The sequence below is a fragment of the Dermacentor albipictus genome, chromosome 3, assembly GCF_038994185.2.
Source record: "Dermacentor albipictus isolate Rhodes 1998 colony chromosome 3, USDA_Dalb.pri_finalv2, whole genome shotgun sequence".
Lineage (NCBI taxonomy): Eukaryota > Metazoa > Arthropoda > Arachnida > Ixodida > Ixodidae > Dermacentor > Dermacentor albipictus.
This window is the reverse complement of record NC_091823.1, coordinates 3,914,781-3,936,272: the sequence shown is the minus strand read 5'-3', so window position 1 is coordinate 3,936,272 and position 21,492 is coordinate 3,914,781. Positions and strand designations below refer to the sequence as shown.

General features: G+C 47.7%; 1 protein-coding gene and 1 long non-coding RNA gene across 4 annotated transcripts in view; one reads left to right on the top strand and one right to left on the bottom strand.

Moving 5' to 3' along the window:
- LOC139057173 (sushi, von Willebrand factor type A, EGF and pentraxin domain-containing protein 1-like) overlaps window positions 1-21,492 on the top strand; it is a 173,680-nt gene that overhangs the window by 25,745 nt on the left and 126,443 nt on the right. For both annotated transcript variants that reach the window (XM_070534968.1, XM_070534967.1), the window contains exons 4-8: window positions 4,364-4,522; window positions 6,998-7,228; window positions 8,012-8,194; window positions 10,767-10,860; window positions 13,956-14,077. In XM_070534968.1, the coding sequence (XP_070391069.1) occupies window positions 4,364-4,522; window positions 6,998-7,228; window positions 8,012-8,194; window positions 10,767-10,860; window positions 13,956-14,077 (789 nt within the window). The remainder of the gene's footprint in view (window positions 1-4,363; window positions 4,523-6,997; window positions 7,229-8,011; window positions 8,195-10,766; window positions 10,861-13,955; window positions 14,078-21,492) is intronic.
- On the bottom strand, window positions 654-21,467 carry LOC139057182 (uncharacterized). Of its 2 annotated transcripts, none has more exons than XR_011512616.1 (4): window positions 21,232-21,467; window positions 20,593-20,760; window positions 19,398-19,587; window positions 654-845 (listed from the first exon to the last, which is right to left on the bottom strand). It is a non-coding gene; the product is annotated as an uncharacterized lncRNA (long non-coding RNA). The 2 variants fall into 2 exon arrangements; XR_011512615.1 differs by having other exon boundaries at window positions 19,398-19,578.

Below are 21,492 nucleotides of genomic sequence, written 5' to 3'. Positions count from 1 at the left end.
TCGTTCATTCATGCAGCACAGCGAAGTTCGAGATTCACTAATGGCTAGATGGTGAGCGTAGCTGAGTTTTATTGAAACGAACAGCAGTATGACGACTATCGCTGAACATGTCATCTTACAGTGGCCTCGTTATTACACTGCAGGAAAGATGGCCGATGTATTCAGTGGTGCCAGAAAACTATGCACTCTGAATATTTTTTTATAGCAAAAAGCAGATTGAATGAGCTACGAAAACGCTGGAGGCGTATGGTGGCGAACAGGTTAATTCGTGAGGAAAATTGAGGCAGAAATCGTCTATGTTGATTGTAAAGCTATGCGAATGGCTTAGTTGTACCACAGGAGTTATGATATAATTAATAAAAATCGGGCCCCTCGGTTAAGCCACTTTCTTCCCGTCCTTTTCTAACCCTTCAACAAAACCTGGCAAAACCCTGCAGAGAAAGTGCCACAGTTGCCACCTTGAGGCCAAGACTCTCATCGCAAACGTTGCCTTCAGTGGTGACTTGGTAGACGAGGCTCGAAGATCCATATCCCTCCGCTGCTTAGCAGTTGTTACGGGGACGGCGTTTCGGCGACTTTCAACAGCGTCTGCTTGGAGATTGAACCAGATTGGTCATCGGAGAGGGTCCGGCAGGGAAGACGAGACGATGTAAAAACAAGTCACAGACGTTTATTGCGTGGTTGCGGGTATGCGTTGCGCTCCAAGGCAAAAAGTACAAAAAGATTCAACGTCCGCGCTGCTGCAAGCACGGGTGGAGAAGATGTGTCCGTCGCGTCCCACTGGTCTTCTTGTGCCCTACACCATCAGGGCAACCGCTTTCTCTCTTGCCTTCTGGTAGAGGGCCCTGTGAGCACACCAATCAGTTCACACAGAGTATGAGAAAGACCACTCCCTGACCATCCGCACAGAGGAATACCGAGAAAACCCACTCACTGGTGTAGAGATGGGGTGCGTATTCAACATCGGGTCAACACATTGGGCAACCCACTCACAGGAATTCGGAGAGAAACCACTACCTGGCGTAGAGGGGGTGAATGTAGGACAAAAGAGAGTAAGATTTGCACTGGTGCATTATGCCGTCGCACACACCTGAAGGACATTTCTTTTCATGTTAGCGAACGTGACGATTTTGCACGTTGTGTTTGAAGAGCTTGGTATCCATTTCCTTCGTCGCCGCGCACACTGAACCCTCTATAAAATTTTGCGAAGCCCTAACCATAAGGGTGTTACGATTGCGACAGGAAAACAACCTTAAGGGTGAAAACATTTTTACAGTGTAGAATGCTGTTGAGTTCTTTAATACACCTGTGGCTCACAGGAAGACATCACCAATGCACAAGCTTTAGCAAGCTATTTGCCCACTGCGATAGTCACTTTGATAGTTACTGCGCCATGGCGGCCGCATTTCGATGGGGGAGAAATGCGAAAACACCCGTGTACTTAGATTTAGGTGCACGTTAAAGATCCCCAGGTGGTCTAAATTTCCGGAGTCTTCCACTACGGCGTGCCTCATAATCAGAAAGTGGTTTTGGCACGTAAAACCCCATAATTTTTTTATTTGATAGTTACTGCGCACTATTTCATTCTTCCACAAATGCAAATTGCCACCTCAAAGCAGTTCTGAACAGTTGAGTTGTGCACATCCTATACCCTATATCGAGGTTATCGCGCCATTATACACGTAGTGAGTTGAGGGCCGATATACGCACCTCTAGTGGGGGACCTGGCTAGGTGCACTCAGAAAAGGAGCAGCCGTATGACGTAGTTTTCTGCATCGTTACACGTGCTTCTATGTTTCATTCACGTTTTCGGAGGAGAGAGAGAGAGAGCATTAATTTCAACCCTCCAGGTCGTTGCTCTTGAGGACGAGTGGAGGAGAATAAGCAACACCCGTCGCATGTGTGTGGTGGCCATAGCTCCATGGCATGTCGAAGAACAATTGTTGCGGGATGGGGTGCTCAAATACATAAAAAAAAAGCTTTCCAGTTACGTGGTTCTACTTAATACCCACGAGGCCTCATGGGCAGAGACAACGGGAGAAATGAATTGCCGCCGTTCGGCAGGAAATTTATTGTTTTCACGCTTCGCTTTCTTATCTCGGTATTTGTTGCGCTCGATCATGTTTACTCGGGTAAGCGCGAAGTTTATCAAGACCTACCCACGTTTGGTACGGTTTGTCAGCAGTGCAGCATGCGGGTTAAGGCCATGTCTGTTAGGTATTGAATACCGCTTGCCGCCTCTACCATTTGCCGCTGCTTTACCTTGCTCTTGCCAGGTTGCAAGGTTGTACTAGCGCATAGTGTTGTGTCGTAAATCTGATAAGGCTTGCAAGGAGGGATTTTGTTTATATTATGCGGCCCGCATTAAATCGTCGCGCCAGCTGTCATGCAGTTGATGTTTTTGGATGTACCTTATGCGTGGCTTCACGCATGTTAAACTGTTTCTAGTTGCTTCTGCATAACAATTGTTGATTTTTTGCGATTATGCGGTTTTCGCGTAGCCTCGTTTGTAAAGGCCTTAAATAATGCTGTATTTTGTAGGAATGATTACAGGCATGTGTTTCTGTAACAGATGTTTTTCTTTTCGCCGGAAAATATGTTTGATATTGTGGTTGCTTGCAAAATGTGTTAGAAGAGAGGTAGTGCAGAGTGAGGATGGCTGTTAGGTACTACATATGGCATTGCTGTTCGAGTTTCGCTGAAAAATTCTTGTCATGTTTGTGAAATCGTCACCTTGATGCTGTCTGAACAGATTTGCCACGCAGAGTGCCTTTTTGCGTGTGTATTTTGTACTCAAGTGAATGCTTATCTTTTGCAGCGTAGGCATTGCACTCCTACGCCGCAAAGGAGTGAACCATGCCTAGCCTTGAGCGCCCATCTTCTGTAACATTCGAAAAATAAATAATTGCTTGTTGGCAAGACTTTAGCTTTGTACGTTTCGAACCAGTTCTATAGGGAAACTTGAGATTGCGAAAACTGCAGTGGGAAAGGCAGTTCGTCGACGTACGAAGCCGCAGTGCATGGGTAGGGAGGCGCTAATTCACGCTTTTATTCACCCATGCGTTTATTGACTTCGTTGACTAGCGTATGCATTTCCAATTACAAATCTGTAATTACTCTTACTGAGGTCACTTTGACGGCACATATTCAGCGATGTCATGTGTAATCATCGGTAGAAAGATCACTGCAATGTGTGCCGGCATCGTGCTTTACGGATTCGTCTGAGATCCAAATCTGCGCCAACGACGTGTGGCTATCTTGAGGTCCGCAATAATTATTGGGGCAAGGGTAGAATTAAAAGAAAACGATTGAGACATGATTAGTCAACAAAACGAAGCGGCTACTTAAATACAAGCAGGCCTCGAAGCGCTTGTCTGCGGGGTGCACCTCGCACGTGTATGTGCACTGGGACTCCAGTAACGTCGTGTCCGCTCTCACAGAGGCCTGCGCCTTTTCTGCAGCTGCTAACGGTCACGTAGCGGTCTGGCGCCCAAACGAAGGCGAAACCGCAGGCGCGAACTTAAAGGGACACTAAAGTGAAAAATGATTTCTTCTGCATCAGTAAATTACCTTTCTACAAGCTAAAAACACCACTCTTACAACGATAGGACGTTTGGTAAGCCAGAAAAAGCGCAAGAATGAAATACGGGTGGCGACGCCTACTTGAGTTCCCGCACCTGGTAGTTGTGACGTCTTGGATTTTGATGGCGTCTTCTGGCGCCTAGTAATTATACATAGCGGTACAGGTTGATTACATTGTGTTCTAAAGGAACCAAATAATAAACATGGCAAGTTTCGGGAGCCTTTACTCAGCCAACGTGGCCCAAATGCGAAAACATACTTTGGAATCCCTGACGTCACGTTGACGTGCCGGCGCTGGGGTATCGGCGCGAAATCCAAATAGTGATACTTGGACCTTCATTTTCTCATATAATAATCAAACTATTTTATTTGAAATGACTGCCTGCAGGGTTCGCAAACAATGCTTCATTAGTCTAAACTCATTTATTGTTTTGCTCTAGTGTCTCTTTAAGCCATTCTTGCTGCAAACGGTCGTGGTCTGCTACTGCATCCCGAGCGTACTTTCGAAAGCGCCCGCTACATTACATAACCACCAGTCGCGCCACTGTAGGCGGTGCACTACACCTCTATTGGAAGCGTCGAAAAGAAAACTATCCGGCTGCTTTAACACATGTAACTCACGCTTGAACATGAAGCACGCACGACGCTTTCACAGAAAGGTTGTCCTGTGACTGAGTAGCATGCATGAAATAACTTTTGCGCTTCATGCTGTCTTTTGAAAGCATCACTGACGGGTAGAATGGCCGAACCCCGCTGATCCGCCACTGCGATCCATGCGCAGGATGCGGCCGCGGCACGTACAAGGAGCACGCCGGCTCTAGCAACTGCAAGCCGTGCCCGCCCAACTCGACCACCAGTGGCGAGGGCTCCACGACTGAGGCCCAATGCTCCTGCATTCCAGGTTACAAGGGTGATCCCGGAGGTCACGTGCCATGTAGCCGTAAGTTCGAGTTTACCTTGTTCTCTTTTATTGTGATAGCAATTATATGTGCACTCCAGGCGCATTTTTGCCGTCGACTTCGCCATCGACGATTTACCCGCCGTGGTTGCTCAGTGGCTATGGTGCTTGGCTGCTGAGCACGTGGTCGCGGGATCGAATCCCGGCCACGGCGACCGCATTTCGATGGGGGCGAAATGCGAAAACAGCCACATTTAGGTGCACGTTAAAGAACCCCAGGTGGTCGAAATTTCCGGAGTCCCCCACTACGGCGTGCCTCATAATCAGAAAGTGGTTTTGGCACGTAAAACCCCATAATTAAAATTTTTTTTCCACGTATCAAGTCCAAGGGCGATAACACCGCCGCAGCACGCCGCATGCCGTACGTGCGAGTGAAAGAGCGCGACGAGAGCCGACGATCGTAGCTCAAACTCTCGCGCGCAAGGGAGTAAAGCGGGGCGGAAACGTGCCGTCTTGCGCTGACACCGTGCTTGTTAATTTAGATAGTAAGCGAACGTTTGCAAGTTTATAGAGCCGATAAAGCTACCATCCTTACTTCGTATAGCTGTCTACGCATTTGCTATCGCAATTGATGGTTCGCCGTTCGGGTGAAACTGCGACTTTTCTTCCTTGCGCTTTCTCGTTCTATGTTTCGTCGTTCGCGTTCGACGCGGTTCATTGCTGCGTATTTTAACTCGGCTTCTACAGGTTCTGTTTCCACTCGCACTGCACAACTCCGACTCGGGGCTATGCTTACATGTGGATAGGTAAACAGTGATCCCGAATTGATTTCACTATTATAGCTTTTTGTGTGCCCAAGCATTGAAAAAAATTAAAATAAAATGGGGAAGCGTACACCCCAAGGTAGGTACAGGAGGCGTGAATGCCAATAAAAATAAAGCATCCCAAATGAATTCTAAGCAATAGCCAATTATGAAAAGAAAAAGCGGAGGCAAGCCTGAAGTATAAGACTGTACACATAGGCATACACCTTTGAGGATGATTGAAAGGCCTCACGAAATCTAAGAGCGTGCTGTTTTCACGACGTGTCACGATAGCGCGCACACATGATATATATATATATATATATATATATATATATATATATATATATATATATAGAGAGAGAGAGAGAGAGAGAGAGAGAGAGAGTGTGTATCATACAGGCAGCCAACAAGGACACCAAGGACAGCCTGGGGGAAATTACTTGTTTTCGTTAATTGAACTAAACAATATAAAACTAATCGAAATCAACATGGATGAAAAAAAAAACTGGTCGCAGGTGGGGCAAGAACCCACGTCTTCGCATTACGTGTGCGGTGCTCTTTGGCAGCTACATTGGTAAGAGCATTGTAGGTTCGTGCCCCACCTGTGGCCAGTTGTTCTACATTTATTTTCACTTCAATTAATTTATTATTTCTTTAATGCAAATAATAAGTTTAACTAATTTCCCCTATGCTGTCCTTGGTGTATTTGTTGACTTTTTTCCACGTTCAGTAATCACACACAGATCTCTTGCGCCTTCCTTCAGGCGCAGATGTGGGCTTTCTGGATGGTGTTTGTTGCTTTGGTTGGTGCAAGAATATTACGAGGAGCAGGCATCACTTATGCGCAATCAAGAACAATATGCACACACGATTTCTGCAGAAGCTGACGCTGAGCACGGGTAGCGCGATGATATCGTTCAGCTGACACGACGACTTCGCTGCAACCGAATTCCCAATACTGCATATGCCGTGAGGGTAGGTGTATCGGCTCTTTGATAGGTCATCAAGACGGACAGAGAAGGCACACGAGACAACACACAGCGCTGAAGAACCAGCTGTGAACAGCTGTTTACGTACGCCGTGTCCCTTTGCACTTAACATCGGAAACCGCCGTTGTGCACTCCAAAACAAATTTAAATTACAGAACACGCGTATCGTTTGCTCCTAATAAACACAGATGAATAATATCATAACGCGCACGTTTTTTTTTTCATTACATTAAAATAACTATGCGCATCTGCCACAAAATCTGGCAGCAAGGAACAGTGAGCGTGGAATCAGTGGCATTGTTGAAATTGCAGTCATGTGAAATGAGCCCTCTAAAAATTGCTTTGTGATGCGTGCGACTGCACCAATTTTTGTCGCTTCAGTCGCAACGTGTGAAACAGCCTTGAACCGTATCAAAACGGGAGTAACAGCGCAAGACACAGGACATAAGAAGGAGACGGACGGAGCCCAAGGACACGGACAGAGCGCTTCGTCCGCCTCCTTATTACGTTCTGTGTCTTGCGTTGCTACTCTCTTTTTGAAACGGCTCAGGGCCGAACCGCCGCTGTCCAGACGGTCGCTCAAAGACGATGTCAACAAGTCTGTGCCATGCACTGACACTATATGCGCTTTACACACAATGCACTTGTTTTCCCGTGCAACACGTGCCATCGGTCCAATCTTTACCGCAGCTCTGAGGCGTGCATCGATTCCGTTTGCGCAGCCATCAAGTGCGCCCCGCTGTCGGATCCGGCGGGCGGAAGCACCATTCCGCGCAAGTGCGGAACCAGTTTCGGAGACCGGTGCGACTTCCTGTGCGCGGAAGGGCAGTGCCCCTACCAGTGCGACCGGGCCAAGCTGGCCGCTGGCGACCTGCCCTGGAACCGCGTGACAAAAGTGCCCCGCGTCTGCCAGGCAGACAAGACCTGGTCCGGGCCGGAGTTCTTCTGCGAGAGTAAGCGGAGTAGCTGAACAGCACTCAAACGAGTTAGGCGGCTTATGATAGGTTCTCTCGAAAGTCGGCGCCCGCCTGCCTCAGGATATTTTGTTGTTGAAATACTTATCTTCCTTTCCCAGCAACGTATGCTAAATCGTGTAGCTGTCCGTGAGCCTCCTGTTACAGAATACACACATTCGTGAAGGCCGGGCATCAGTGTAGTGATGAATGAGGACATAATAATTATCAAGGTACGAAAACCTTCGTACTTGCTCGAGCCTTGCATCGCGTGTCTTTACGACACGTGGAATCACGTGTCTACGACTTTGTCGCACCATTCTTGCGTTCTCAGCTGCGCTATGTGACGTCATTGGCGACTTGTAGCCCAAATAAATTGTTTCAACGTAATGATAATCTGGTATACCATGATTGGAGCTACATTCTCGGTCTTCTTCGGCCAAGGTAAGAGAATCCAGCTTTATAAATGTCTATCTTCAACAGCACCACTGATGACAGAAACAAGCAAATGAACACAAGACATGTGGAGGACATTTATTTGCCCATTTATTTGCCAGTGGTGCTGTGGAAGATGGATCGTTGGCAACTTGCGCAATCAGTAATACTAAAAAGCTTGATTTACGATTGCCATTAAACACATTACGCGCTTCAGGCATTTTCGAAAGGACTGTGAAGTCCTCAAAAAGAGGATGTCGCTAGTATTATACGGTGAAACAGCATCCCTCGTAGCTGCCGCCTAAACGATCACCTAGCGCATCTTGACGCCAGATCCTTTCGGCGCAGAGGTGCGCTGCCCAGCCCTGCAGCCTCCGGCGAATGGCGTTCTCAATTGCTCAAGCACCACGCTCGAATTCGGCACCACGTGCACACCGGGCTGCAACCTCGGTTACAACATCACCGGCGGCGACCCACGCCTGACATGCTCCATTCAGGGTAGCTGGAAAGGTCAAATGCCCACGTGCAAAGGTAAGCTTCCGTTTCCATTTTAGCTCCATCACTGCAGAGTTCTTGCCCGCTAAAATACAGGTAGTTGTCTTATGTCTTCTCTGGCAAAATTTTATACGAGGTATATATATATAGTCAAATCAAAGGAATCCAACAAACACTGACACCAAGAATAACTTAGGGGAAATTACTTGTGCTTAATAAATAAAATAAACTATAAATTGTTGGAAATGAAAGCGGCTGAAAAAACAACCTGGCGCAGGTGGCTACGACCCCGCAAGCTCCGCATATATATATATATATATATATATATATATATATATATATATATATATATTGAAATACCATGGTCGAGACGGCGCTTTATTCCAAGAAGGAAAAATGGCGCAGACGCAGAAACGAACACGAGCCGATGATTGATGATGACTTTGTACAGATGAAGATGAAGTCCGCATAAATGCTTACAGTAATTTCCCCGTGGAAGGAAGTGGCCAGCCTGGCCGCACATTAGAAAGTGGAACGGAGGTGAAAGGGCTTCAGGCGGCAAACGTGCACGATCTCTGTTCCGCGGCAGCATCGGTCAGTTGGGGCATCAACAGGTGTAACGTATGGGTGGGACAACGTATGGGTGGGATAACGAACGTATGGGTGGGACATGGTGCTATTATATCAATAACAATTTCACAGGTTTCACCCTAATATCGTCTTTATCACAGCTCCCAGAATTATTTAATGCAAGAAATACGGTCTCTACTTCTGACTCATTTACAGGACTCAGGAAACATGTCTGATCTACGGTACAATTTATGTAGTCAAGAGCCATCACATCATAGTTATTTCTCTGGAGATCAATAAAAAAATCATTGAACGCATCAGCCAACTTGCTGCCCGGCAATGCTTTATTTTTCTGAATAATTTTTATAGCTTGGTTTGATAGGGACGGAGGATTAAGCCCGCTTTTGAGCTTTTTCCACGTCATGTCAGTCCTAGAGGTTGAGTTAAAAAAGAAATTGCAATAATACGCATCTCCTGCGGTTCTGATATCTTTCGTTAGTTTGTTACGAAGGCATTTGTATGTTTTAAAGAGATGAGAATCACGAATTTTCAAGAACTTCTTTACATCCTATCCTTCGCTTGAATTCTAGTAAGTAGACTTGGCGTTATCCAGGGCTTACATATTTTTTTACTGCGTAAGGTACTTGTAAGGAAATGATGCATTATATAATTTCACAAAGCTACTCAAGAATAAGTTGTATGCATGATCTGCATCGTCAGTGTGACAAATGTCCCAATGCTCATGGAGGCTACGTTTAGATAAAGTACCCCGTTTGTCATATATTCGCATTGGGTCACTTTCATTTGACTCGCCCTCGTATATTTTGCAGAACTCCTGCTTTCTATATGTGCGCCCTGTTGCGGCTGTAATTTGAGTGTGATTACTCACATACACGACCGGTGAAAGCTGCTGCTGCGCAAAGCATTGGAACAAATGACAGCGTCATTAAGATTTTTCCAAGTCATGCAGAACAGAGGGCTCGTCAGGATCGGAAGACGCTGGAGGATGCGCCCTGCGTGCGAGCACTCGGGCGGCATCGCGGGTGGATTCGTTTTCAGCCAGACGCGAGTGTCCAAGGGCCCAGATGATCTGGACGCGGCGTTGCCTTGAGGGCGGAGTGCCGCAGAGTACCTTCTGCGCTTGGGGTGCTATCAGTCCTTTTGTGTAGTTGCGAACGGCCGTTTTGGAATCGCTGATGATGCAGTGTGCGTTGGCTGAGGCGTAGGCTAAAGCGGTGGCCGTTTCTTCTCCTTCTTCGGGTTGCGACGAGGCGGTATTGCGAGCCCGCGACTACTGCGACCGCCATGGCGTTCTGGTGGGTGTATTCCGCTGTGACCAGGTAGGCTACGTCTGCGGCTTAGTCGTAGCGCTTTTGCAGTTATTTAGCTGACTGCACGTTGCTCCTGTTTGTGTTCAGGGTGCATATGGCTAGGTGTGGGCGGGATAACTAGCTGAGCGTGAATGTTCGGAGGGATGGGTACTCTTGGTTCGAATTGGGTGGTGTAGGTTATGCTTAGGGGGCGCAGAATGTGTCTGTCCGCGGTGGAATTGGCGAGTCCTTCGCATTAGGTAATACTCTGAACTTTAATACGCTCGTCTATGGTGTTGATAATGCCGAGGGCGTCCATTTTCTCGTTAGAGGTTGAAATGGGAAGATGTAGGGCTTGCTTTTATGCCCTCTTGATCATGGTATTAAGTTTGAGCTTGTCAGTTGCACTGAGGCGAAGGTACGGGGTGACATAGGTGATTCTGCTCAAGGCGTAGGTGTTCATCAGGCGCATCACGTCAGTTTCTTTCATGTCGATTTGCGATGCGTGCAGTGAGGTATTGAAGGAATATGCACGGCCGGAATTAACGCTTGTTAACCGAGAATATACCGGTTATTGTAACGCAAGCGTTTTATAACATTGAAAGACGCTGTAAAATTTTTAATGCGATACTTCTCAGTGACGTATATCTGAAGTAAAATTCAATGAAAGTGTAAGAATATTATTACTCCATCTAACAGATCTCAACGAATTATGTCTAATACCACAGTTGTCGAGTGTCAAGCCCTCAAAGTAAACGACAAGCTCGATGTCAGCCCTGGCAACTGCAAGAAGCGACCATCGGCTTACGACTTTCTTTGCCAGTGAGTACACGCTGCACAATTTAACATAGTCATAGTGTATCCTAACGTACTGTGATCGAAAAGAGTTGCCAGGACATCTAGGCCCAAAGGAATGCCTTTGCAAGGGATGCTCAAAACACTGCTCAGCCCAAGGGCGTGGGATCAAATCCCGGTTGTATTTCGATGGTGGCGAACTGCAAAAACACCAGTGCACCGCGCATTGGGAACCCCAGGCGGTCAAACTTCATCTGGATTCCCCAACAATGGCGTGCCTCCAAATTATATTGCCGTTTTGTCACGTTTTGACACGTGATGCGCTTATATGCTAAAAAAAATAGACAAATGTCATTCTGTTCGCGCCCGAGTCACGAGTGTTTCCCATCATTTCGCCGCGGCACCTTTCCAAAAATAAAAAACCATATATTTCCTTTCCTTCTTTTCAGTAGCAGTACGACAAATATATCAAAACTTCAAAAGAAGTGAAAGTTGAACAAGTCGGTGCGCTTGCATGATTGCAAGCGCACGCAAAGTCAAACATAAAAAAGAAACTAGCAGGAGTGCTGAATCTAATCCGAGGGCCAGCACTGCGTCCTGAGCCGAGCGTCCCAGCGTTTTACTCTTCGTGCGGTGGAAATTCTAGGTTTCGGGCATACGCAGAAACTTAAGTTCTGTGGCTTTACGTGCCAGTGCCACTATATGATTACGAGGCAGGCTGTAGTGCGGGACTCCTGAATAATTTTGACTACCTGGGGTTCTTTCTTTTTCATTGAAATGGAAAGAGAGAGATGTAGTGGCCCTCTAATATTGACGACTACTCCTTTTCGCACAGCAGCAACAGCAACATGAACAAAATACCTCACGTTCTTAAGATGCACGTTTGGATGGACGTTTTTCGCCGCCATCGAAATGCTGCCGCCGCCATGCGCTTCCGCGGCGTCGTGCGTAGCAGCGCAACGCCACGGCCACTAAGCCGACATGGCTGGTATTTTGCAGAGACTTAAAGGCCAACTGCAAGGAAATTTCACTTGGGCTTAACTGACTATAGAGGCCTATAGCGTATACTCTCGAAGTAATCTTGGGCAAGCCGCAGGGCTGGCAATCGCCTGATTTTGTTATTAGCAGCTATTAAATAGCGCCTATGCAGACGACGCGTGCACCTGGCGGCAAGTTGGTAACGATGCGGATATGGCGCATATTGAAGATCCGTACGCAACTGTTGATCTCTCAGTTGCGCCAGATTGCGCCTAGGCAGCCAGGTGCATTGCTCGCTCGTCATTTGCCAGTATGGGCGTCTCCCTCTGCATGCGTTGTCCCTAGCTGTTGCGCTTGTGATAGTGTTGCAAGGATGTCGATGCGCTTCGTGGCGGTCGGGTGCTAGAATGCGTACTCGAGCACAAGCAATGGCTGTGCAGCACGCAACGCTGAACAGAGGAAGGCCGAACACATCTTTCCCGTCCCAGCTTTCCGAGCGCAAGCATGCACCGCGGCGCGGCCGGCACATGCGACGCGGACCAGTCGACGCGCACCAGACATGTAAACTGCAGTAGACAAGCTGCACTTCATCACAGTCACTTACCCATCATGATCTGCTTGGCATACGATTTCTCGAGTTGACTATATGCCGCGATGGCGCACGAAACCGAAGGTAACATTCAAAGGCAACTTGTATTCAACGGCGACATTCTCGAGCGATCAATTCTGGTAACGCATCATCTTCAAGATGTTTCGCGCGTCTCTACATCGGACGCGTCGAAGTGGACGAAGGAAATCCTTTCTGAATCAGTGCCGGAAACGAACGGGAAACGCATGTTGCATTTGTCACGAAGGAGAACGCGATGCGGCGGTCATGGTGTAGATGCGGCGTCAAGCCATGCAGGAATGCAATGCCGCCACAGCTAAATAGGCGAATATTCATCACGGCCGCAGTCCGGCCTCTCTGGGCGGCCGCGAGTATATGCACACTTAGCACTAAGCGCCTCTAGCCCGGCCATGCCAAGTCTCAGCTCTTTTTCATCCCGTACTACAGATGGTGGTAGTTTTCTGGTCTGTCTAGGCAGCCCACATGGAAACAGTGCTTTTGCTTGCATGTCGGCTCTCTAGATCGGTCGACAAGTCCAGCGCTTCCAGCCTGCCAGGCGGCGGCCGGTGAAGTCGTATACGTCATGCCGGAGACGCGAAGATCGCTAAATGTTTATCCTGCGCTTTTGACGTGACCCGCCGGGGCGCGGCGACCAGGCGTTGCCGCAGCGCTATAGCGGACAACGGCGAGCGAGCGCTTATTTCATGGTCGAAGGCACAAACGCAATACGATCACTTCAGTGAACCCTAGCAGCTTGCAGCTGGTTAGCCAAGCTAGAGCGTGATGCACCCTATTCCAGGTGCTGCGGCGTGCGATAGGACATGTTCTATTCCAGCGCCAGCCACACAAAAGTGTAGAGCGTCCAATTTTCGCCAATTTAGCGTAACTGCGCCACGCGTGAGTCGCGTCCGCGTTAAGCCGGACTATCGTGCACTTTTAGCTTGGGCAACCCAATACGCCCTTCTTCTAGCGGAGGTGGAACGGATCGAGTCCCTGCTGTTGAACGTAGACAGCCAGGCAGAGAAAACCTGCTGCACTCTCAGAACACTTCTCATTAAAGGAACATCGCGGGCGCGCAACAGCATTGTCACAGCGCACGAAGCAGCTAAGAAAGTGTACTACTGTGACTAGCAGACGTGCAGGACCTTCGCTGCTGATAAACCGCAACAGAATACAAGCAAGGAAAACAGACAGCACGGGCGCTGGTTCTCCACATTATTGACTGTACGTCACTACTGCCGGGCAATAATGGCGTCGTTTTTTTTTTCAGTTTCGGTATGAAAAACCTCAAATTTTGCGAGCTCTTTGTGACGGATTGAGCTGCATTTCAAGCGTAAGATTTTGCACAGGCTACTTCATGTCTAAACTATGTAAAACTAGGTTTTTCACGTGGTCGTAAATTTCGTAGCAGTTGGCCTTTAAATTGATACCCTCATGTAGGCTTCATGTGGGGGTCACGGCGAGACCAAGGAAACTGAGTGAACGCCGGGTATCTGATTTGTTTCACCGACAAGAAACGCGCTGCTCAACGCTGCAGGTACCACTGCAAGGAAGGCTGGACGCTGGTTGACAGGGACACCAAGAAGCCAGTCGACGGAGTGCGGAAATGCTTAGCAGACGGGACATGGCTGAACGCCAAGCAAAAGATAACATGCCAAGGTAAGTGATGGCATTATGCGCGTGGCGGTGGCAACGGCATGCGAGAGCTTCCGAAGCTACGCTGTTCGCCATTTGGTACTTTGGAATTTGCGACCTGTTGTCTGCAAATGCGGACGGCAAAGGAGATGAGCTCATTCTTCAGCTGAGCGACAATTAAATATTTACCATATATGTGATAATTCTCAAGTTGAGCTCCAGATAAATATTTACCATATGTGTTACGGTGGTGTGATCCCCTATGGCGGGAAAGTGAGTCAGCTTCAATGGTTTTCCATTCAGCAAAGTCGCATAGGTGTGGTATGAGTGTTTCGTAGCTCTTCCAGATGGCCAGGCCAGTGTAAACAATTGAGTCAACTATTAATTAATTCATTCATTCATCCCCTAGTCGGCCTCTCTCCACAAACACACACACAAAAATAAAGTCAAGCTAGTTACAGAACAGCGAAGCATGCGGTCCTTTTCTCAAGTTTGAATTCGTGTTTAGCGCTATTTTCATGAGAGTCTTTTGTCTCGTCGTCGTTTTAGTAGATTCGAACTTCGGTTCCGGATTGCGCACGCTCTTCAGTTGCATCAGGCTGTGACTAAACCACGGTCTATCACACCTTGCAGCTATGGCCGCACTCACGGTGGAGGAATTCTCTCTTGAACCGTCTATCGGCACCCTACGTGGGAGGAATCTTTCTGCGTCGACGTCTTTGCTCGCTAGAATAGCAGTTTGGACTTGTTGGTTTTCCATGCTGCTGTTAACAGCGCGAAATGTAGACAAGAGACGAGACAAGAAGACGCCACAAGCGCTGTGATGTCTTCTTGTATCGTCTCTTGTCTACATTTTGCGCTGTTAACAGCAGGGTCTTTGCTCGGCCTTTTACTCTCGAAGTTGAGGTTTAGCTTGCCCCTGCTGGCGCTTGGCTTGGATTGCCTTATCTTGAACGAGGGGGTTGGCTTGCCTCCACTGGCGCTTAGCTTGGGTTTCCCGTTTTCAATCCTCGGCGGTAGCGGCTTCCCTCCGATGGCACTTTGCTTGCGCTTCGCGCTCTCGAAGCTCGGGATTTCCGCGACGTTGGCACTGCCGCTCTCGTGCGATGACCGTTGCCGCTCGCGCCGAGCGGAATCCATGGAGCGAATGTTGCCGCAGCGGCGAAACACCTGCCCAAATACCCCTCTCCTTCTGCATCCTCTGGCGCGAGCTCTGATTGGTCCGCTCGCATCCCGGCGGAGCCCCGATCCTAACCCCCACCTTAATTGTTTTCCCAGTGACTCTACCGCTGCATAAAGTCCATTGATAATTTGAAAGTAGCGACACTCTCCTCCCCGCGGCGCTTTCCTCGTCGATTCTCTTTGCCCGGCGGTCACGCGTGCTGCGCACGGCACGCTTTTTCTCCTGGTCTCCCGCGGACGGGTCACATCATTCTACAGAGGGGCGTTATTTTGTGCCATTTGTGCGCCCCAGTTGTGTTGAAAATTTTCAGAAATTGTGATGATAGCATCGATATTGCTGAAGGCAACGTTTATGAAGAGGCTGGTTTTTTTTCTGAAAGCCTTATGAATGGGTATACTAATGTAAAAGGAGCTTTGAGGTGAGTTCTATACTCCAGACAATCTTTCTGCCACATGATGAGATGCTTTACTTGGTGCGTCTGATCTAGTATTCCTTGTGGCACGTACCTCTGCGTGTGGCTTAAGCGGAAGCCTTAGATCTCTGTTTCAAGATCGCGTTGTGAGGTATAGAAAATATCACGTCACACAAGGGCGGCCGGAAGCAAACCAAAGCATGTCCAGCCATGTATAAGAGATGATTGCTGATTAGCAAAGTTAATTAATAAGTGATCAGTGAATGTATCAAGATGAATTACGGTGTATTAGGGAGGATTAAGGTGAATTAAGGTGGATTAAGGTAGATGAAGGTGGATTAGGGTGGATGAAGGTGTATTAAGAAGGAATCAGGTCTATGAATGTGGATTAGGGTGAAATACGTTGCAGTGCTAAACAGTATTGCGTGCAGAATATTCTCCGCATTACTACATCATGACCACAGTCATGATTGGTTGCTCAGCCTTCGCAGTCAAATCGTATTCATGCAATGATTTCAGCTCGTGTTAAATCGATGGAAAGTGTTTCCCCACAGAATAAATCCGAATAAAGGCGGTTTTAAAATATTCGCTATTAAAGCGAAGATTCCCGGCCTCCGCCTAGATATTGATATCAACAGCAAGCGTGCGCAATCATGTGAACAACCCCTGCATATTGTCTGTATCCGTGCGAAAACCAAATAATAATTATCGCCAGCTCGTGCGTGCGTGGAAGTTCAGTTCAAAGCAAATTCCAAAAACCCAAGGTTTCCTTAGGTATCGCTAAGAGACACGAATGCGAAAGCCTTGTAAAACCTACTGTAATTCACCTTTATCCACCGCCATCAACCCTTAGGCACCTTAATCTACCCTAATCCACCTTAATCGACCCTAATCCACCTTAACCCACCTTAATTCACCCTAATCGATCTTAATCATTCATAATCAACCCTAATTCACATTAATGCACCCTAATAAACCTCAATCCTCCTTCATCCACTTTAATCCGCCCTAATCCTTCTCAGAACGCCTTAATATTTGTTCATGCATCTTAATCCTCCTTTATACACCATAATCTGCCTTAATCCACCCTAATCGGTCATAATATTCCTTCATTAACCGCACTTCACCTTCATCTTCCTTAATCCACCCTAATCCTCCTTAATATACCTTCGTCCTTGTTGATGCACCTTAATCCTCCTAATACACCCTAATACACCTTAATACACCCTATTCAACCTTAATCCTCCATAATCCACCTTAGTTCAATGATTCATAAATAATTTATTAACTTGGCTCCTCATTAATATCTTATACACGGCTGGACACGCTCTGGGTTGCTTCTGGCCTTCCTGGGTCACATGATATTTTCCGTTTACAACGCGACCTTGAAACAGATCTAAAGGCTTTCGCCTTAAAACTTCAAAAAAAGCAATGTGGACTAGCTAGCGCTGGTCACCTGCAATACTACGGGTATACTTGTAACACATTTTTTCAGGGCCTGCATTCAGTGTATGACTGACGCACACATCAACGTAAGCTGACCATAATTTAGCTCCTGTACAAGCAGCTATTACAATTTTCAGTAAAGCAGGCAACGGATCCTAACTATCGCGAAAAGTGCGATCGAGAGGTTGTATTTTCGCACATAGATGTTCACAGCAAAAAGCAGAATCTCTAGTGCTGCATTTCCGAATAAATAACGACAGTTGATGACGTGCGAGGTGATGGAGTCCGAGCAGAATATTAAGCACACTGAGGACAACCTCATTTCTATGCAACATACAAACTTCCGCAGCGAGAACGCTGGTGAGCAGGCCGGAAGAATTAAAAAAATTCAGAATTAGGGGACACTTCGATACGAGCAATAGTAAAGACGTCTCACTTCGCAAACAACACTGGTCTTTGTCAGAACAAAGTTCTTTCGGCCAATGTTGTGCAGCCACTGCTTCCTGCGCAAGCCGTCAAGCTTTCCTTGTGGTATCATAAAAACTGCATAACCATCTTGACTCGTCTTGCTTCAGTTATATGCGCAGCAGCACGGCCTAGCGCTAGCACAGAGAGTAGGAAACACAGCGTACAACGTTCGCTACGCCGAGCCAGTCGAGCTGAGGAGAAAAATGGCGCGGACGAAAAAGAAAAACACGCAAAACGCAAGATCCGCGCGTTTCCAAGGGCAACGGGAGGGAGACCAATCGCCGTGCCAGAAAAACTGGCGCAAGACCGCTTCCCGCGGAAGGGGGCGGGGGAAACGCAAGGGGCGAGGAGGACGCGAGGAGGTCGCGCAGCGGCGGCAGAGTTCAAAGAGTCGCGGTGCTTTCAAATTAATAAGGTGCTTTACCGATGGATGGATGGATGTTATGAGCGTTCCCCTTTGGAACGGGGCGGTGGGTTCCGCCACCAAGCTCTTGCTATTATACTGCCGAATGTCCTACCTAGGTCAAACAATAAAAAAAACACTATGAACTCCCACAACGAAATTTTCTGATCCCCTATTTCGAACTGTGATTTTGCACGTCTCCGTTTTTGTCGTCTCCCTACTTTTCTTCCACCAATCCTCCAATCACCTCTTACTAATCCCTATTGCGGACATGTTTACTTTTCCACTGCTCTCGCTGAACCCAAGGGCTTCGAGAGGCCAGTGGTGCCTAAATCGACCGGTGGGTACACGCCTTCACATTCTAAAAAAACATGCTCCATATATAGTTTCCCAAGCTTTACCGCAGCAAGCACATGCCTCCTGTTCCTTCTTATATCTCGCTTTATAAGTGCGTGTTCTAAGGCATCCCGATCTCGCTTCGAAAAGTAATGAGCTTCCCTTTGAGTTATCATAAATTGTTTCTGTCCTGATTTCGTTTTTTGTCTCTTAAGTAGTAACTCATGGCAGGTTTCTTTTCCATTACCGCCACCCAAGGGATTATTTAGGCCTCTCTGACTTTCCGCTTGACGTTCTTTGTTGCTGTGTTGTCCACCCTACAGGCCGCATACTTGCTGGTAAGCTTCCTAGTCCTTTTCCTCCACTGTGAATCAATGTTATGCCTGTACAGACACCTCAACACTCTCCCAGCCCATTTACTGTCTTCCATGATCCTCAATCGTTCTTCATACTCAATTTTACTGCGATCTTCCCTCATTTCAAAAGTAGTCTAGCCCATATCACTCTGCATAGCTTCATTTGTAGTTTCTACAAACCGCTCCTACCACTCCTACCCTCGCCGCGCCTTCTGGCGGTGAGCTCGGGACCCTGCAACCCCCCCCCCCCCTACGTGACACCGCACGCTAGGCGTGAACCTTGCTTGCACTTATGATCATACGTCCCGCGAAAAAAAAGAAGAAAGATGCAGTTTCAGTCCTGGCGCGAAGTAATAAAGCGATACCTGGCAGGGCAATGCGCGGACAGCCCCCACCACGTGTCCACGGACTACACTGCCTACCGGATCGGCTATCTGTGTTATAACAGTGTATACAGAGTCCGGCCACTTTGTTGAAAGAAAAAAACAACGAGAAAAAATTCGCAGGAACTTTTGCAAATGAATTCTGCATTTCAACGCGTGTATTTTATGCAAGTATGGATACCGCTTCCTGATTCACTGCATAATGCTGTAGAAAGCAGTGTCAGTGACCGGCACATCTCTAGTATTGGTAATGATTTATTCAGCGAATGTACTCTTTTCATACTAGCGCAGTACTCTTTTCATAGTTTAGCGCAGTCGGGCGATTAACACATTTGAATTTTAAACAAAACAACTCACCAATAAAGAAATATCGGATACGAAATATCGTGAATGTACAAACAGGGCTTGTTAGGCTGCTGGATTCTCGTTCCTTCTGTAGCTCGCCGTCCCGCGTTACTTAGTGGTAGACGACCGAGGTTGACGTGCCATGGGCACTGGGCAGGGAAGCAGGCCACCGGCAGGGACCAGGGCGTTGTGGCTGCGAAAACTTGAAGGATTTATTCACAACATGGCGAACGATTGAGATGCGATGAGACCCGCCATGGTTGCTGAGTGGTTAAGGTGTTGGGCTGCTGAGCACGAGGGCGCGGGATCGAATCCCAGCCACGGCGGCCGCATTTAGATTGGGGCGAAATACAAAAACATCCGTGTACTTAGATTTAGGTGCACGTCAAAGAACCCCACGTGGTTCCTATTTCCGGAGTCGCTCACTACGGTGTGGCTCATAATCAAATCGTGGTTCTGGAACGTAAAACGCAGTAATTCTTATTTCTTTTAGATGAGATGAGAGTGAGATGTACACGGCGGGGACACTTAAAGAGACCCGATTTTACAATAAACCACTCCTTGTACCTCTGGCGCTGGAGCATTTTGGCCTAAAGTCACGTGCCAGCCCCAAGTAGTCTCAGGTTGGCGGCTGAGTTGCGTGAGAAGATCCCTCCTACCACCAAATGCCTCAGGTGGACGCATCGTTGTCGAGCGTAGAGCTTTTCCTCTCCGCTCTACTGACTCTTTCCAGCCAGGCAGAAACACTTTCAAAGCGCCAAAGAGCAATTTGCGTCAGTAGCGCTGTACGCGATGGCTTCCTTCATTTGCAACTGAAGCTGGGGCGCATTCATTGGTCACGACGCCAGCGTCTTTCACAGTGCGCAAACTCTGTGCCTCTTTGGTGGACAGGTGGAAGATTCTCCAACGCCGCATAGCAACTACTACCTAGAGATAGTCGTGTCGCCCGAATGCTCTTATTTATGAGCTGACGCAAGGCTCAATAGATATTTCGCATATATTGTTTGCATAAGGATTTGCGTCAGCGTTCAACTACACGAACTAACAATAATTCCGGGTATTAGTTTCTTATCCACTACCTCAAGCCTGTTCTCTAGTGCCACTCGATACACATTAACAACACGCCATGTAATAATCATATCTCGCAGTTGGATTCGATCAGTTGGCAGCATGGCACTCTCAAATCTGCAAGGGATGAGTCACTCACCACACTTCATTGGCCTTAGGCGGAAGGCAAAGTCGTAAGAGTGACTGCGGTGGGGTAAGAAGGTCCCAACGCGCAGTGGCGAGCAGCGACTGTGCAGAAGGACCGGCATTTCAGCTTTGATCTTCGGTGACGGACCCTTGGTTCGTGGCAGGTCGCTTCTCGGGAGTGCTGAAATGAAGTCGTGCAGCCGGGGTTGTAGCGCTCTTGTCTCGCGTCTTTCCGCTTGGTCCTGGCCCGGTTATGTTGCAATTACAAGCCTGTCTCGTAACTCTTCTTTATTTTGTTTCGACAAGCAGTCATTTCAGAACGGCGTTGAGCCCATGACCACAAAGAAAGCTAGCACAAGGCCACTCTCGCCTGAGACTAACCACGCCGTAGCATCGTCGATGAATTCAGGCTTTAAAGAAAGTGATCGCTGCTGCTTTCCGACACCTATTAGGCACCCTCCTCCAAGAGCATTAAAATTGCCATTTCCGAAACTCAAATAAATGGTCGCACACAATGCCCCAACAATTAATTTCAAAAACAGGAAAGAAAAAAACGCATCACCTGCAGAAATAACCTTGAACCGGAAGAACTACCCAGAGAGAGCAGTACTCGCATGATAATTTCAAGTATCCAAGAAAGAAATTCACTTACCAATGCAAATCACTAGCCTCGTTTCTCACTTTTAGTCCCGACGTTCCGAAAGTCCTTCCAGTCAACTTAGGGCGAGGCAGCAGAGTAAGCGACAGAGGTTAGGAGAGCGCAAAGATATCCCGAAACATCCTAAAAGAAACGCGTCATAAATCCTACATTTGCTATACTGGTCTTGAATAGCAGCGGGCCCTTCACACCGGTTAAGACTCTACTACAACAGTCACTTATTCTCCCACTTCGTCTTCCTCATCGTCTCCTATT